Source organism: Hippocampus guttulatus, chromosome 18 (assembly GCF_054856545.1).
Source record: "Hippocampus guttulatus isolate MCC_2025c chromosome 18, RoL_Hgut_1.0, whole genome shotgun sequence".
Lineage (NCBI taxonomy): Eukaryota > Metazoa > Chordata > Actinopteri > Syngnathiformes > Syngnathidae > Hippocampus > Hippocampus guttulatus.
In genome coordinates, this window is record NC_141278.1 from 12078418 (window position 1) to 12096239 (window position 17822).

The window sequence follows — 17822 nt, forward strand, 5'->3', positions numbered from 1 at the left end:
CTTCCGAAAAGTTGACAGGTATGCGGACCGCACGTGCGCGAAAATGGCGAGAAAGAGTTCGGCACTTCGCCAAGCTTTTGCTGCGTCTTGGGCGCTTGTCGCGGGCGCCGACTCCGACGCCGGGGGCGGGGAGCTTCTTTTGGCTGCCGGTGTGGCTGTTCGCGCTGCTCCGGTGTTGTGTGGAGTTGGTCAACCTCGGCGAGCTCCCCGCGGCGCCGGCTCGTTTCCTCGCCTTGCACAACGCGCTCCCCGCCGCCCCGGAGAGCCTCGCCGCCGCCTTGGGGCTCGGCGACCCCCCGTGCGCCGGAGCCTCGCTTGCCGCTGCCTCGCTGTGGGAAGTCGGCGTGCCAGACTCTCCGAGTGGCCGGAGACAGAAGCGACAAAAGCCGCGAGTTTTGTTCATGAGGGTGCTGCGCATGTACAGGCCGGACTTGGCTCTGCTGCTCGGAGGGTTTTGCTTTCTCACCATGGCTGCCGTCTGTAAATTGCACAATTTCGCGATGAGGATGAGGATAAAAGAAGAGGTCGAAATTAATGCGGGGAGGGGCGGGGGGAAAGTGTATCAAGGGGAATACAGTGGTCCTCTTGATTTACAACGTTATATGGGGACGTCTACTCCAATTCAACAGAATTAAAGGAAATGTCGAGATTGAGGGGATTTATTCTTGTGTGCGTGTCCCAGGTGGGATCCTGATCCGGTATTACACGGGCAAGGTAATTGACAACCTGCGTGAGGATTTCGTGCCAGATGACTTCTTGTCAGCACTGCTTCTCATGGGCGTGTTCTCAGTGGGAAGGTGAGAAGAAGTATCCTGACGCCCAAAACGTCAGAGCCCTGCATAATCCAGGCGCCGATGAAACATAATGACCACGTGTACGCCTAAATGCCTTTCGGAATCAAAAAGCTGCCCATTTTCAAGAAAAAAAAGTCATTCCTATTTTCTTTCGTGAGAAGTTGGTGGTTTATTGTGGGGTTTTTCCTATGCCCATTGTGTAGGTAAACCACTTTGCAAATAAAAAATAAAACGTTCATCACAAACCATTTGCGGACCCTTCTGACAACCCAAGTTCAAGAACATCTGGCCAAGTGACCGCCCATCTTGTTTTTGTTTGCGCAGCGCGGTGGGCGCCGGCAGCAGAGGGGGTCTCCTAATGTGGGCCATAAGCTCCTTCAAGTGCAGAGTGAAGGCAAAGCTCTTTCATGCTCAGAGCAACCAGGAGACGGCGGTTTTCGACACCGCAAAGATAGGTAATGCAGAGAGCGTGGTTCAAAAATAGTGCACAGCAAACAAGCGGTCATGTCTGACTCCCACCGGTGTGATGTATAGTGTCCCCCCCGTCGCAGGTGAACTCACCTCGCTTTCCAAAGACATCCCCCCGATCGCTGAAACGGTTTGTCTGAACATCAACATTCTGCTGAGGACGCTCATCCAGACGGCGTACACACATGGTGAACCTCTCATGGACGCTAACATGTTTAGTGCTCTTGGAGGTCCCCGTCACGGGCCTCATCCAGACCATCTCCAACAAACAGCACCAGGTAAAGCTGACGGACCAATCATGTCCATTGATTGTCGCGACTGTAGGTCCGCTCACTGTTCAGTCCAGTCAAACGGATGGATTTCGGTCATTCTCATGAGTTGGCTGGTCGCGTCATCTTCAAATAAAGCCACCCCAAATTGATGACTCGTCCAACCCTATGAATGATGCAACCTTGCGTTTGCAGCGGTTGACGCAGACCACGCACGACTCCATGACCGCGGCAAACGAGACGGCTAACGAGATCATCTTGGCCGTTCGGACGGTGCGGAGCTTCAACGCTGAGAAACACGAGACCCATCACTATGACGACCGGCTGATGGACACGCACAGGGTCAAGACCCGGCGGGACACTGTCAGGATCATGTCCCTTCTGAGTAAGATGCTGGTCAAACTATTTTGGCAACATTGGATTTGGGGCCCTCAATTTCTGCCAATAATAAGAATAATAACAAGAAGAAGAAGAAAAAGAATAGTTTTGTGTGTGTGTTTTAGAGGTGAGATCGGGCCTAAAAAATCCAGTCCGACCCGGCCCGAGCCCGACCAATTCACTTGATTTGCAGGCCCGAGCCCGAAGCAAACCGGAAATGTCATGTTTTATTTGTAAGGACTCGGGAGGAGGAGGGCTGAAAAATGATAGCAAATTAAAGTCTGTCTTTTGTAACGAAATCTAACTTAAACAAGACTGTATAAATATTTACATCTTTTATATTTCTGTTTCTGCAGAGGGGACACGAACCGACAATTTTCCATCATTGACGGATTTGACAGAGTTGACGGAAAAATTTAAGGCCGTCCTTCATTTTGTCACGTTGCGAGGTGGTGGTGGACCCCAAAAAGCAGGCAGGAGGGAGGAGCAGGGTGTATTTGAAGAATTGTATTAAAACAAAGAAAACTAAATCCCAAACACACAAAGTCCAAAGTATCCAACAAAAAACCATGACTAAAGCTAAAACACAACAATGAACTAAACATGACAGAAACTAAGAGCAAACAGCAACACACATGACAGGAGCAAAAGCAACAATGACCCGACACCGAGTGTTCGGGCTGGGAGTCCTTTTAAAGCCCTAATTAGTTATGACCAACAGGTGTGCAGCTGCCGGGGGGGCCCTACAGTGCCACCTGTTGGTCCCTAAACCGAATCATGACACATTTTGACGGGTTGAAAATTGGGCCATTAACAACAGCAGCGGTACGTCCTTAAGAATCTAGCGCGTAACTTTAAGAGAGGGAAGCAGAGAGACAAAGAAGAACAATGACGGGTGGATAATAGACGGAGATAGAAAGGAGTTCTTTGAATTGTCATTGCAAGAGTTTAGTACGGTACGTGTTGTGATGAAGCGACGTCTGTTTTTTTGCGAATCACGGTCTCTCTTGGCCAAAACTATTCACGGCCTCGAAACGCCTCAGCGCACTGTGATGTTTGGGTCGCAACATCACAGCGAGTTGTGACAAGATACTGATTTCATCACGGTGTTTCTTGCACATCATGGCCCACGCCACTAGCTCTGACACTGACAGGGCATTGCGCACTCATGCAGACATCTACGGACAAGTTTCAACACTTTTCCTTATGAAAATGTCATGGCCTGCAATTTTTTGTTCAATTTATCCCATGATATTTTTAACAGAAAAATCCGCAAGATTTCTGAAGAGGCCAGAATAGGCCAGACAAAGAGACATCTTGATGCGCATTTGCTTAATTACGCGGAGAAATACCACAGCCCACGAGGCTTTAAATAGAATAATGCAAATCCAATAAATGGGAAAAGATAAATGAAATTGTTATTTCTCTAGTTTTGTTAAAACGAAATTTAACATCCAAGTTTCAATTTCCGTTATCTGTAATTTGGTCTGAAAATGGAAAATCTAATGAAATGATCGAAGAACACAGAAATCCAATAAATCTGCAAAATAAACTGGATAAATAAATAACGAAGAACATTCTTTATTTTAATGATTTGCATCGGAACACACACAAAAAACAACCTGCTTTAAGAAGCATTGAAACAAAATAAATAGGAACAGTTTCAGGAACACGCTTTTGGAATAAAAATATCACACTCTCGGCCCCTGGCGTAAGAACAGGCCTCCTGTCTTCAGTTTATCCTTCACTTCTTGCTCCTCCATATTGGGGATACCAGGTCAAAAAAGATGCGGACTTGCGGAGGGGAAGATTATTAAGAGGGCGGCGTTCCCGTGCGCTGGTTGTGCGGCTCATGTTTAGTCGTTAAATAGCAATTACAAAAAAGTATTCCTTCGTGTCGTATCCATACATCGTTTTAGTATACATTTTTATAAACATTTATTTATTTAAAAAAAAGTCAGCGAGAGAGAAGCCCGACCCGACCCGAAGCAATGATTGACATTTTAGGCCCGACCCGACCTCGGGCAATTTTTATCTCAGATGTAAACACGCGCGTACACACACAACGTATATGTGTACTCTTTATTTTTATTCCAATACTGTACGTAGTGCATAAATGTGAGCATACAGTAATCGCTCGTTTATCGCGTTTAATGGGGACCGAAACCACCCTCGATAAACGAAAATCCACGAAGTAGCGACCCGCCCCCCCATAGGTATGTTGTACATGTGGATGAGTATAAAAAATATTTATAAGGCCACATTTAATGGTATACATGCGTGTAGAAGTACATTTTGTCGTAATTAACATTACTTAATGCTGTATACGAATAGATTTAAACATGTATGTATGTGTGTATGTAGTTAGGTTAGGTTAGTGTATGAATAATAAAATACAGTAAACATATACATGTAGTACTGTATATGTTGCTCTTCTATGTGTTTTTTTGCTGATTTTGGCTGCTTCTCAGGAGGATGCTCGCTAAACTAAAAGCTATGATGGACAGTCCCTCCCACCCCTTCCAGCCCACCCTGACAGCACTGGGTAGCTCCTTCTGTTACACCCGCGCTGCAAGAAGGAGAGATACCGCCTCTCATTCCTATCGACTGCTGTCAGGCTGCTGAATAAACATACGTGAAAACCTGTAGCCATTGTTAATAGCACAGCCACCTTATGCTGTTTTCTATGCTTTGCTAATTTATTATATTTATTTTGCAACTGTATTGCTAATGCTATATTTTATATTGCACTTATATTGAACTGTGTACAGTTCATTCTGAAATATTTATTTTGTGCAATGACACACTGTTTTTTTTTCTCTCCTCCCCAATTTTGCTGCTGTAGACTGCAAATTTCCCCGGTGTGGGACAAATAAAGGTTATCTTATCTTATTTTCTCACGGACCGTTTGCGGACTTTTTGCGGACTTATAATTTATGATTTTTTTTTTGAATATGTTTGAAAAAATCCGTGATGCACCGAGGCCGCGACAAATGAACCGCGAAATAGCAAGGGGTCACTGTACACTTATTTGATATTGTTTAACATTAACAGACAATTGTTTTATATTAATGTGCTTTGACACAGATTGTGGTGGTCAGCCAAGAGCCGGTCGTATTCCGCGGTTCGGTCGGACACAATATCGCCTACGGCTTGGAGGACCGCTCCCTGGACGCCATCCAGGAAGCGGCGCGGCAGGCCAACGCTCACGACTTCATCTCACGGCTGGAGAAGGGCTACGACACGGGTGAGCGCAAGCGGACTTCCGCCTTGTGTGCCGTTGCCAATTTGGAGACTTGAGACTTGCTCGGCCAAAACTCAGCTCGGCTCGACGTGAACTCCGTTGTTGCCAGTCCGTGTGGGAACAGGGAGTGCTTGATTTGGCATGTTCATTAAAACCGGGTAGGCCAGAACTTGAGACTTACTCTTGACCTGCGAAGTCACCAGCTCCCTGGATGAGCCCAGAGAACGCAAGGTGCCAGTCCGATGGGGCTCGAATCGCGAGAGTTCTTGATCTGGGAACCTCGAAGCCCTCAGCGCCAGCTCAAACTCATCTTACGGCGCTTAACGCAACCTCAACGTAAAAATGTGACTCGAGACGTTCGCTGTTTCTCCCACCCGGGGGCAGGTCCTGCAGGGTCTGTGGAGGCGTTCTGAGCGAAGCGTGCTGCTGATCACTCACAGACTGAAGACGCCCGAGACGATCGACCAGATTGCGGTAATCGGCAGCGGTGGCGTTGGGGAGCGAGGAACCCACCGCCAGCTGATGGATCAGAAGGGAATCTACTGTAAAATGCCAGGGGGGCGGGACGCGAGCGTGGACGCCGGTCTCGGTTGGCCGCCGCACGATCAGAAGCGCTGACCTGCCCATTCGATCCATGAAACGGCATTCGCCGATTCCCAACGCTCGAGTCTCTTCATTTCGTCGTCTCTCTCGTCTTTCAGGATGAGATGATTTGGGCCCATCACATTCTAGCCTCCACCTGCTGCCACGTCAATCCAATCTTCCTTCCCAAGCAACCGGATGTCATGTCCAAATTCCTCCTCGGAGGGCCAGCGTGCCGGCCCTCGATTCTTCTGTGCTCTCTTCGGTCACTGCAAAACCCGCTCTCGCCACTTGGACTTGCAAAATACCTCGGTAGCCAAACTTGTCATCGCTACGCCGAGTTGAATGTATAGTATTTCATTGCCATTTGATGATTTGTGTCATTAGACAAATACTGAGTCTGAACCGCTCCCATTGATTTAGAACTCGTGTGGCGTTTTTACAATACAATACAATACATGCTGATTTATATAGCGCTTTCACAACAGCGGCAGCTGTAACAAAGCACTTAACAAAACAGTTAACGTAAAGTAAAATAATAAACACGACACATAACATAAAACACGGACAGTCGTGCAGTCCTAACCACTTTTCCGTCACACGCTTTGTTGGTTGAAGCAGTTTGAGATGAAAGAGGAGAGAATCAAAGTGTCCTTTAACCAGTGCTCACTTCTTGCTTGGCTCTCGACGAAGGCGGACGCTTTTGCGTTCTGCTCCTGTCCCCCCACCCCCACCCTTCCCTGCTCGCCACTCAGTCCATGTGCTGTCTTTGTCTGACTTTTGCTAGCCTCCTGTCGTATTTTCATCCTAAAAACAAACATGGAATTGGTTGGCTGGTCTCTCGATGCCATCGACAACATTTTCTCGATGAGAAGAGCAGGCAGTGGGGAGCCTACTTGCCCCTCGGGGACTTTTGCTGCTGGGTACACCCTAGATCCTTGGAGGAAGCGGAGAATGGTGTGCCTGTCAACACTGTCCGTTGAGGATGTGGATGACATCTTCATTATCGGCCTTCCGATAACAGGTATGCTGCTGTTTGGTGTGAGCAGTTTCCTGATCTATCGCAAAATTCAACCGACGGGAGCAGCTTTATTGGAAGTGAAGGAGGATGGCATAGTGCGGATGTCCAACACTCAGACTCAGACTGTGCTCAACCACAAACTGTTGCGGTTTTGGAGCGTCTCTGCAAGATGGCCAAGAACTTGGAGAAACTGGAATCCGTGCTCAAATATTGACTGAAATCACGGATTTGGCTGATCGACGCCACTAAAGAGACAGAAGCCACGGACTCAAGGCTGTCTTAAATTTTTGGGCAGCCTGCTACCAAAACAACATCTGCTATCTCGACCTTCCCCTGATGAAAGTATGCACGGAAGCGAGTCCTCCACCATCACCCCCTCCTTCATACGTTCCCTTGTTTCACCGTCTTCATTGTCTTGTGACCTGTTGTAACTGTCATATGCAGATGGAGTTTTTTGCCTAACTCAAATTAGTACTCCCTCCAGTGACATTTTGGGTCCGAGATTTATCCACCCATCCGTTATTTGAACCGCTTCATCCTCACGACGACATGATAAAATACTAAGAATTCACACACACGATTTAACGGTCATTTTGTGGAGATGATCAACTCAAAATATGAAGACCGTGAAAAGCAGACAAGTACAATTATCTTGAGTGACTTCAGCAAGTTATTGGCTCATGAGTCGTCATGAAAAAGATCCTCGAACAAGATAAGAAAAACGAGAATATTTTATCTACTGTCAATAATTGCAACATGATCCGGCGTAATAATCTGAACCATTTCATTTTTCATCGAGGGTACATTTGTCCACCCCCTGTCTGGATTGTAAAAGAGTTTTTGCACAGAAGAAAAATGCCCATCGATGGATGTTTTTGCTTTCGCACACGTTTGCAATAAACGACGTTTGCACGACGACAACAGCAGCTTGATGAATGAGTTGAACTCATCATCCACAGTTGCAAACGCGACACAACGCAAGCGTCCCGTCGTCGACGCATTTCACGTTTGCTTGCCTCGCATCGGATTAGCTTCCTTTGTTTTTGTTCTTGGTTTTTGGTTCTGCTTGAGGGGCAACCATGCAGCTTTGAGGCCATCCATCCATCCATTTTCGGATCCGCTTCTCCTCACAAGGCGTGCTGGAGCCCATCCCGGCTTTCTTCAGGGTTTGAGGTCATGAGTTTCAAAATCGGGCCTCGCCCACTCAGGTGTGAGTGGCATCCTTGAACAATTGTCATTGAGCAATATTCCACAGCACCAGACACTGAATTGCACACCTAAAGTTGGACTACGATTCCTGCTACAGGTCTCCAAAAAAAATAAAATTAAAATGGTGCAAGGATGATCTGCACCAACTGCACAACCGTCACACGATTGTATTGTACCACTGATCACCTGATCTCTGCTCATTGTCACACAATGGCACTCGCAAAAGTCTTTCGATACTTGCATATTATGTCCTTGTTCATCGCAGTCGCTTGTTATGGCAATACTTGTGTAGCCGAGACTACCGGAGACAAATTCCCTGTGTGTTCTCCATACTTGGCCAGATTATTCCGATACACGAACACACACACACGCACGCACACACACACACACACACGCACACTCACACACACACGCGCGCGCACGCACGCACGCACACACACAGGCGCAGGCGAGGAAGCCGGGAAAAGCATGGATCGAGATCGCCATCAAGTGATGCTTGATCCAAACATTTCTGTTCTCGGGACACATTTGAGTTGGACATCGCAGATGAAGTTGAAACAAGACAAGGAAAGAGAAGCCAAGGGACTACAAAGGATCACACGTGAGGTTTCTTTAACGGTAAAATCTTCATTCATTCTGATATAAACTGCGTTTTTCATGATAACAAACAAAACTACGGAATAAATAAATGTTCAATCATTTAAAGTACATGTATATTTGGTTATCCAATTTGTATGATACCAGTGTTTTTCAACCCGTGTGCTTGAGACATTGTCAGGTGTGCCGCGGGAAAAATATCCAATTTGTTTGCCTGTGCGGTCTTTCACCCAGAAAGTAATCATGTAGTACTCTCTTATACCGCCAGGGAGCAGCAACAGCGAGCCAATTGCCTTGTGCTTCGACGAGAGACAAGCAAATTTGTGACGCATGAATGCAGGACGACGGCGAAACAATAAATATGAACGATGATAAAATACTGTTTTCTTTGTGTTCATTTGATTCCAATCCAAGCTGTTATAACGTCATTCTTCGATGTTAAAACAAGGTCATAGTAACAATATAACACGTTAATTGTTAAAATAAGCGTTTGCATGAGCACAGCAATCCAATAACTGGGAATCATCAATAATGTGATTTGACACATTTAAGACGATCATCAGAACAAAAAATGTTTTCCGTGGTTCATTCAATTGTTTCGATTTCTTTCCACGGACATGACGTAAAACTTTCGGTCTCAGGACGAGGCCTTCCTCCAGTCCGACCAGAAACCTGCTGTACCTCTGGAAAAGCCAGTGGCAATTGCGTTGGACAAGCTCGCCCCCCCCCCCCATAAAAACACTCCCCAAAACGCCACGGTGCACATTCATTACGCTATGAAAATTAAATGGAATGTTACGAGACAAAGTGTTTGAACATTGCAGTATTGTCTTTGATGTTAAAGTTACCTAAATTATTCATTCATTCATTTTCCAAACCGCTTTTATCCTCACTAGGGTTGCGGGGGGTGCTGGAGCCTATCCCAGCCGTCTTTGGGCAGTAGGCGGGGGACACCCTGAACCAGTTGCCAGCCAATTGCAGGGCACACAGAAACGAACAACCATTCGCGCTCACACCCACACCTAGGGACAATTTAGCGTGTTCAATCAGCCTGCCATGCATGTTTTTGGAACGTGGGAGGAAACCGGAGGACCCGGAGAAAACCCACGCAAGCACGGGGAGAACATGCAAACTCCACACAGGGAGGCCGGAGCTGGACTCGAACCTCTGCTACCTAAATTATATTCTCTTTAATAATTTCTTAAAAAATGTTTATGTTGCGAGCATCTGATTGGCTGAAGGAAACAGGAAATGTTTTAGTCGCCGGAAGAAAAGGTCGTGTTCTCGACGTCTTTTTTTCCCTTTCAATAAAACTGCATTCAAAGGATTCAATCTCTCCTTTTGCCGTTCGTAAAGTAGAGCCATCCAATCAGAAACAACGAAACCCTCAAATTACACAAGCAACGATGGCGACATTTTTCGAGAGGTTCATCGGTCAAGAGCGACATCGACTGGTGAAACTGTTATTTGAAAAATCCATCTTTAAACTGTGTTGATCAAGGGTGGCCACTGGCCAAGCAGTCAGAGACTAAGAGCCAATATTTTTTTACTGAGTTACCGCAAAGAGCCACGCACACAAACACCCACACTTTTTTTGCCCAAAGGTTGGAAGGTTCAACTTTGGGTGGGCAGCACGAAAAGACGTCCTTGAGTTTGTTACAGTGTCTCAGTTCATGCGAAATCTACCCATTGAAGTAACAAGGTATCCATTGTTTGTACCGAGAGATGTTTTGGCCTCTGACGGACGTATCGGTGGGCTGGGCTGAGAGGTGTGACATGTAAATGAAGAAGGGAGTGTTTTTCTGATAGATCACTTGTAAATTGCATACACGATCAATAAAAAGCCGGCAGAGGCTGCAGAGGTCAGGTGTCAGTTTAGAAGCGCACACGGAGTGGCCTTGTAGAAAACTGCGCCTCCTGCTGGCAGAAAAGGCAATCTCTTCTTGAGTCTGTTTGTTCAACTGTCCGAGCAAACATCTCTGACAGTCATGCATGGCAAGTTGATGAGAACGGGATGGAAAGTTTGTGGAACCTTCTCAAAAAATATCTCCAGATGGGGATTGTTACCTTTCCCGGCATAATGTTTGAACAGAGACGAACAATGACCTTTAGTGGTGGATCGCCTGTTGCGGGTAAACATTCTGAACAGCCGGAAATCAGACTTCAGAACCACACCTTAGGACAATGGCCCCCGTTAAAGTAAGGCGGAATCTGGTGTGTATTTTGCATGGCTGTCATCTTGCTTCTTATCATGTCCAAATATTTGTTTTGGTGAGAAAGTCATATCTCTTTCTTAGTCAAGTAAGGCCTGTTCGGACCGAGAAGGAGAAAAATTCATGCTGCCTCCATCGATGGAGAGAAAACAGGAAGAATGTCATTCAGGTAGGTCTCAACATCGGGTCAGGCAAAATGATCTGACACATTTGTCGGTTAAATAAAAGGCAAATAAAGTAAAGAAACAAAAACGTGTTTTTATTTTCAAAAAGTACATAAAATGCCTTTTTGCTTTGTTTCTTTATGATGCCATTGTTGTTCGTTTCTTTTTCAGTTGCTGCCATGAATTGGACTGGTGAGCATCGCGCTTTCATTGTGGAAACGTTTATCAAAACGAACGAATCTGGAACTGCAACACAACGAGTGTGTTCCGTTTGCACTTCAATCTTGGCAGACATGATCCCGTACCAGCTCGAAACACAATCTTGTTATGAGTTACCAACTTCAGAACGACTGGATCTGCATTGAAACGAAAATTCAGTTCATGCATCTTGACAAGTGACATCTTCGGCATCTTATCGAATGAACGAGGATAGCATTTTCCGTATCCTAGCAACAGACCGCAGTTCCTCTTGAGACAACAGCCACCATTGAGCTGCGCATGTTCAGTCCCAGTCCTACCACAGTGGTTGCGAAATGCTCTTGTCGACCTGGGCCCAAATTGAGCATTCGTTGCCGTTTTGGATGTCTCCCACTTCCAACACGCCTGATTCAAATGATCAGGTTTCCGATAAGCTTGCTGATGATCTGATCATTTGAATCAGGAGAAGGGAGATATCGAAAACAGGCCGGATAGGAGCGCTCGAGGACCCGACTTACCTGAAGGGAATGACAAAATGGATTAGGTATCTTAAATTAAAAAAAAGGTCCCATACTTCACAGTTGTTTTGTCGTTCCATTAAAATATTTATGTTCACTGGAAAGAAATCTGTATTTATATCCATGTGGCCGCAGATGGTATGCCAGGTATTCCAGGGCATAGAGTTGAACAGCGTAAATGTAGTGAAAGGACACAGCAAAGTCTGAACAGCATCCTGGACCCTGGAGAAAGAGAACAAGAAAGGCATGACTGTTATTTCTCACGATCAGAAAGAAATGCTCAATGAGGGCTGTCAAACTCAGTCGCACAGAAGCCCAAAAATGAAAGCCAACTTCAGTTTTTGGGGCAAACAGGCAAAACATTTTTGAACTCAAACAAAATATTCTCCAGTCTCCAGGCATGAAAACTCAAACCAAGAAGAACCAAATTTGGACATTTGTGCGATGGTTGCGTTGAGTGTAAATGGATGAATCAGGCCGAGGGTGAAACGCTCAGCTGTTACGTTCTTAGCAACAGTGCTAACCCAATGTCAATGTCGCACTCGGAGCCTTCAAAATTTGTGCCGGCAATATTCTACAATGGCCGAGGATGGGGTTGGTTTTTGCAAACCTGCCAATGAAACATCTTTTGGTGCCAGAACTCACCCGATTTCACCACACAAAAAACATGCACACACGCGCGCACACACACACACACACACACTTGAGAACAGGGATGCCGTGATAGGCGCAGATGCACTCACAGTCACCCACATTAAGCCTTACATGACGGGAATGCCATCTATCGAGTTCACAGAGTCACACACGGCATTGTTTTCATGCGTGGAGTTTGCATGGTTTTCAAAGTGCTTCTGTGGATTTTGTTTGTGGACGACTTCTTTCTACATTCTGGTCACATTTATTTTTGATCAATGGCACAATGTGAGTGGAAAAAGTTGTTTTTCAATGTGTGCCCTGCGATTGTCTGGCGACAAGCTAACTATGCACCCTGCATCTTGCTCAAAGTCAGATCACTCTAATTCTGTCACGTTGCGAGGTGGTGGTGGACCCCAAAAAGCAGGCAGGAGGGAGGAGCTTGAAGAAGTGTATTGATAAAACACAGAAAACTCAATCCAAAAGTAGCAAACAAAAACCATGACTTAAGCAAAAAACTATCAGTAATAGAAACATGACCAAAAACATGACAAACATACACGAAGGCAACAAAGAAACAAACAATGACCCGACACTGAGTGGTCGTGCCAGGAGTCCTTTTCAAGCAATAATTAGATAACAACCAACAGGTGTACAGCTGCAGGGAGAGCCCTACAGTGCCACCTGTTGGTCACAAACAGAATCATGACAAATACCGACTATGAGAGACCTTTAATGAGGACACCTGCTCACTAAACACATCATCTGCCTCCTTTAAACACTTTAGCCACCATACGATATCATGCTTAGGACAAACAGCCCCACGGTTGCACAACTGGCATCACAATGAATGTCTCGTGTCCTTACTTGAATTGGAGGGTAGTATTCATAATCCAGATACCATGGGTTCTTTTGGAACCGTCTGGCCAAATGAAGCTCCGGAGGGAAAGGATGAAATGTTTGTCTCGCTTTCACATCTCTGGTGTCGACCGGCTCCACCTCCATTGTCTCCATACACTTCCCCAGAGCCATGTCCTCGATGGAAGAGAAGTGGGTGCACGCTCCTGTGGCCAAACCTTTCATAAATCTCCGGAGTGCTTCCTTACTGAGGACATAGCCTGCTCCGCCGCTCATATAGCCTTGACGGACAAAAGGTTTAAACCTTCTTCCCAGGTACAAAGGCTTCTCAGGATCAAGGTTTGACAACATGGAGAGTAGATTCTCCACAATCACATATGTGTCATCGTCGGCTTTTAAAAACCAATCTGCATTGTCCAGGTGCTCTTTGGAGATGTACTCAAAGGCACGGATGGTTTTCCAGTACAGGTGCTCTCGTCCCTCACTGACATTGAGTTTCACAGTTGGGAAGTCCGTATGAACGGAACTCATGTACAACACTACGTGGCAGCGCTTCGCCCAAGTTTCCTTGATGTGCTTGGTCCGGGACGCCATATTCTTCGGCCCTGTCATGATCCAACACAAGATACGGGTCGTTTGCGATGAATTTGTTGGAGAGGTCAAGTTCACACCTGGAGGCAAAACAAACAATGTATCATGAATGTATTGGATAGAAAAACCACATGATTATTTCATGTTAATTCGTTGTTATATTTTATATTCATGAAGACTGAGCATCATGCTCGCAAACATTTCCAACTCTGTGTCTCCATCACATTTTTAATTCACGGTAAATGCGCTTCTTATAAAGCGCAATTCTACCCAAGGCACCGAAAGCGCTTTGACGCCAACTCCTCTCCAGGAGTTGGGACTTCAGTATCTTGCTCAAGGACACTTGGACATAAGGTCTGAGGATTAAGCCCGCAACCTTCCCGAGGGGAGACGACCACCATGTCGCCCCATGGCTCTTGATGTCATTTATACAGGATACAGTATTAGGTGTGATATTTCATTTAGTTATTATTTTTAGGGGTAGGGGGGGAACCAGAAAAAACTTTGGTTCAACTGTTTCTGTTCAGTGCAGAAGTGACTCAGTTTGGCACACGCAACTCCGCCTTTTCTTTTTAAAGAAATTATTTATCATTCACAAACTGACGCAGGCTGGCCCGGTGGACCATCGGTTAGTGCGTCGACCTCACAGTGCAGAGATCGTGGGTTCGATCCCGGCTCCGGTCTTTCTGTGTGGAGTCTGCATGTTCTCCCCGTGCCTGTGTGGGTTTTCCCTCGGGTACTCCGGTTTCCTCCCCCATTCCAAAAATCAAGATCATCTTTATTGTCAAATATGCTTTATGTATAACATGTAGCACAGATGAAATTTCTTCTTCTCAATCCTCAGTGCAAACATGCTGTGCGTTAAACACACGCAGCTAAGATAGCAACTACACTGTATAAAAATACATCATATATAATATGGATATAATATGTCAAAATCATATATGAAAGGTTACAACATGATAAGGCATAATGTGCTAAATTATTTGAAGCAACCAATCAATCGAGGGGCCATTTGGCCTCTCCTGGAGAAAACTCCGCTGCCCACCACTGCTCACATGATGTTCCAATTGAAGTTGTTGTGAGACCATTGATTTCTTTTTCCTCATTATTTCCACACTAGCTGGATTAGGGCAGAAGAAGCAATGAAGAGAACTGACCAGCTGCCAGTGTGGAGCTTTGATTCCTCACCTTGAGTGAGAATTCTCAGCAGGGTAAGAATATATTTTCCCCTACTTGGGGAACATGATGTGCGAATTGTGATCTGATTCACACAAACAACAACAAAAAAAAATCAATGCTGAGTTCAGCCTATTCGATATTGTGTGCATGTTATTTGACAACTAACAAAATATTGTGTGACCGCTACAGCAGTGCAGTTGTGCTCTAGATGTTTTTTGTTTTTTTAAAATATCAATACAATCCTATTAGGGTGGCCCGGTGGACCAGTGGTTAGCACGTCGACCTCACAGTACAGAGGTACCGCGTGCAATTCCAGCTCCGGCCTCCCTGTGTGGCATTTGCATGGTCCCCGCGCCTGCGTGGGTTTTCTCCGGGTACTCTGATTTCCTCCCACATTCCAACAAACATGGATGACAGGCTGATTGAACACTCTGAAGGCAAAGTAATGTCCACTCCCTGACACCAAGAATGACAACGATGAAGCACAAGCCAAAGTGTCTCACTAAAATGTCTTGCGAAATGCAAAAATGCCACGGTCCGGTGCAACATCGTTGACAGTTGGTCATATTGTTCGTCTTCTTTTTAATTATGAAATACATATTTCAAGATTATTTATTTGGACAGTTTTAGATTTTATTTAAAATCAAGATTTCCTTTTGAGAACAGATCTGTACTACAATGACAGAAAACGAGAGCACTTTATTTTGAGAATTATTTGGATGTGCACCAGTCTTTATGTCACTACAATTGGAGTTTCAAAGATGAATTAGTCTGACACTGATGGCACAGCAGGCTAAAAAAACATTTCTCAGGGGACACATCAGTGAAAAAGTTTGAGAACCACTGGCGTAGATAAAAGCCGACTCATTGTAAGTGTGTTCCATTTACCATTGTGATCAAATTGGATTTTTCGTGAATTGGGCTCACGTGTTTTGGGGCAAAAGTACAAATTGCTGACCCCTTCGAGTTGATTCGGGATTCCCCGCTGAAACGGTCAACTGACGGCTCTAATCTGTACACTGGCCTAGAGCCATTAACACGGGCCAGAAGCCAAGCAAAGTACTGTTGTTGTTAAGATGGTCATTAAAGAAGTCAATTTTCAAACAAACACACTCAAAACCACTAAATATGCATAAAAACCCACTCCGAGCAGTGGCAAGTCATTTTGACAGAGTAGCGTCCGCACCTGCAACCCAATTTAAAAAAAACAAACATTTAAACATTTATAAAATGTCTGGCTACCTTTGTGTTCGATTTGGTCTCCTTGCCAGGCATCTTGTTCATGACTCTTGGGAAAGTCTGAGTTGAAAATATATCGCAGGGACATAAATCCGATCATCAGTCCAGTGATGAAGACTGAACGGGACCTAAATCTCATTCTGTGGTAACTGTCAAATACATACAGTTCATAGATATACGTAGACACAAATTTCTTTGTTCCGCAAGTAAGAGTCCACAAATCTTGCACCTTCCTTTTTGCCATGGAAGAGAGAAGTCCCCGTCGCTGATAAACTTTGCACCGACAGCAAGCCCCCACTTTGCTCCTCCTCCTCCTCCACCTCTTGCTCTTCTGCGTCCGCCTTCACTTCGCTCTCAGCCAGTGTTTGAACACAAATATTCATCCATTCATTTGCTCATGCGCTTATCTCCAAGAGGGGTCGCAGGCATGCTGGAGCCCTGCTGTCTTCGGGCAGTCGGCGGGGGACACCCTTCACTGGTTGCCAGCAAATCGCAGTGCACACAGAGACGAACAACCATCCACGCTCATAATCACACCTCAAGACAATTGAGAATGTTCCAACCTGACATGCATGTTTTTGGAATGTGGGAGGAAACCGGAGTACCCGGAGAAAACCCATGCCAGGCACGAGGCGAATGTGCAAACTCCACACAAGAAGGCCTCAGCCGGAATTAAACTGTGCAACTCCGCACTGTGAGGCCGACGCGCTCACCACTGGACCACGGGGTCGCCCTCTTTTAATATGTAAACAATATATTTTTCATATTTAAAATAGCAATTTTTTTTCATATATTTGGCTGAAAAACATTTGTGGTTTGGGGAAACTGTGAGCGTCCACAAAAGAGAAATAACTAAACATTCATCATCTGTTCTGTTCACTTTTTTGTTGTTCATCATCATCATCAAAACTGTGATAGATCGTCATAGGAGTTCCTTTAAGTCGGGGGTGCCCAATCTTTTTTCAATATGTCGACCGCACGTGCGCACATACAGGCACGCATGCACTCACACATGTTATGTCTCGGATAAACCGAGTTTAGGGGATCCAAAAAGCGTAGACAAAAACAAGGTCTCCGTAGGAAAAAAGACAGTTTAATGTCTCAATCGCACCGAAATAAGGCGAGAAAATAAAGCGCTGGTCCACAATAAGGACAAGGAGGCAAATCCAAACGAGTAACAAAAAGCGCTTGCACAAAAGAGCAAGGAAGAAAAAATAAAGACCGCAAAATACGAACGAAAAACAATGTATCACCAATACACGCACAAAAGCCAAATCACCAAAACAAAACAGTACTTACTCAAAAATGGGTACCGAGAACTATAACGCGAAATCACGACGAGGTCAAAAGCCAATAAGTCAAAGAACAGCGAAAACAGTAATGCCATAGACAATACTCACACAACAGGTGAATGGCGGAGGAGTCCTTAAATGCTGAGTCTAATGATTACAGATTGGCAGCAGGTGTGCCAGAAAGTCCGCTCATGCCACCTGCTGGCCAGACCGCAAAACCGAAACGTGACAGTACCCCCCCCTCAACGGACGCCTCCTGGCGGACCACCCGGCTTTGACGGGTGCGCTGCGTGGAAAGACCGGAGCAGGGACGGGTCTAAGATCCAGGAGCGGGGGATCCACTGCCGATCCTCCGGGCCGTAGCCCTCCCAG

The 17822-nt window shown here is 45.6% G+C and overlaps 1 protein-coding gene and 1 pseudogene across 1 annotated transcript; one reads left to right on the forward strand and one right to left on the reverse strand.

Annotated features, from left to right (window-relative positions):
* The first annotated feature begins 52 nt into the window (after positions 1-52).
* Positions 53-2488, forward strand: LOC147191253 (antigen peptide transporter 2-like; annotated as a pseudogene).
* Positions 2489-11044: 8556 nt separating this feature from the next.
* Positions 11045-16387, reverse strand: LOC147191254 (glycoprotein-N-acetylgalactosamine 3-beta-galactosyltransferase 1-like). Its single transcript, XM_086136744.1, has 3 exons — positions 16162-16387; positions 13156-13817; positions 11045-11877 (listed from the first exon to the last, which is right to left on the reverse strand). Exons 1-3 carry the CDS (start codon positions 16295-16297, stop codon positions 11713-11715), a joined length of 963 nt encoding a protein of 320 aa, XP_085992870.1. The 5' UTR covers positions 16298-16387; the 3' UTR covers positions 11045-11712.
* Between the last annotated feature and the right edge of the window lie 1435 nt (positions 16388-17822).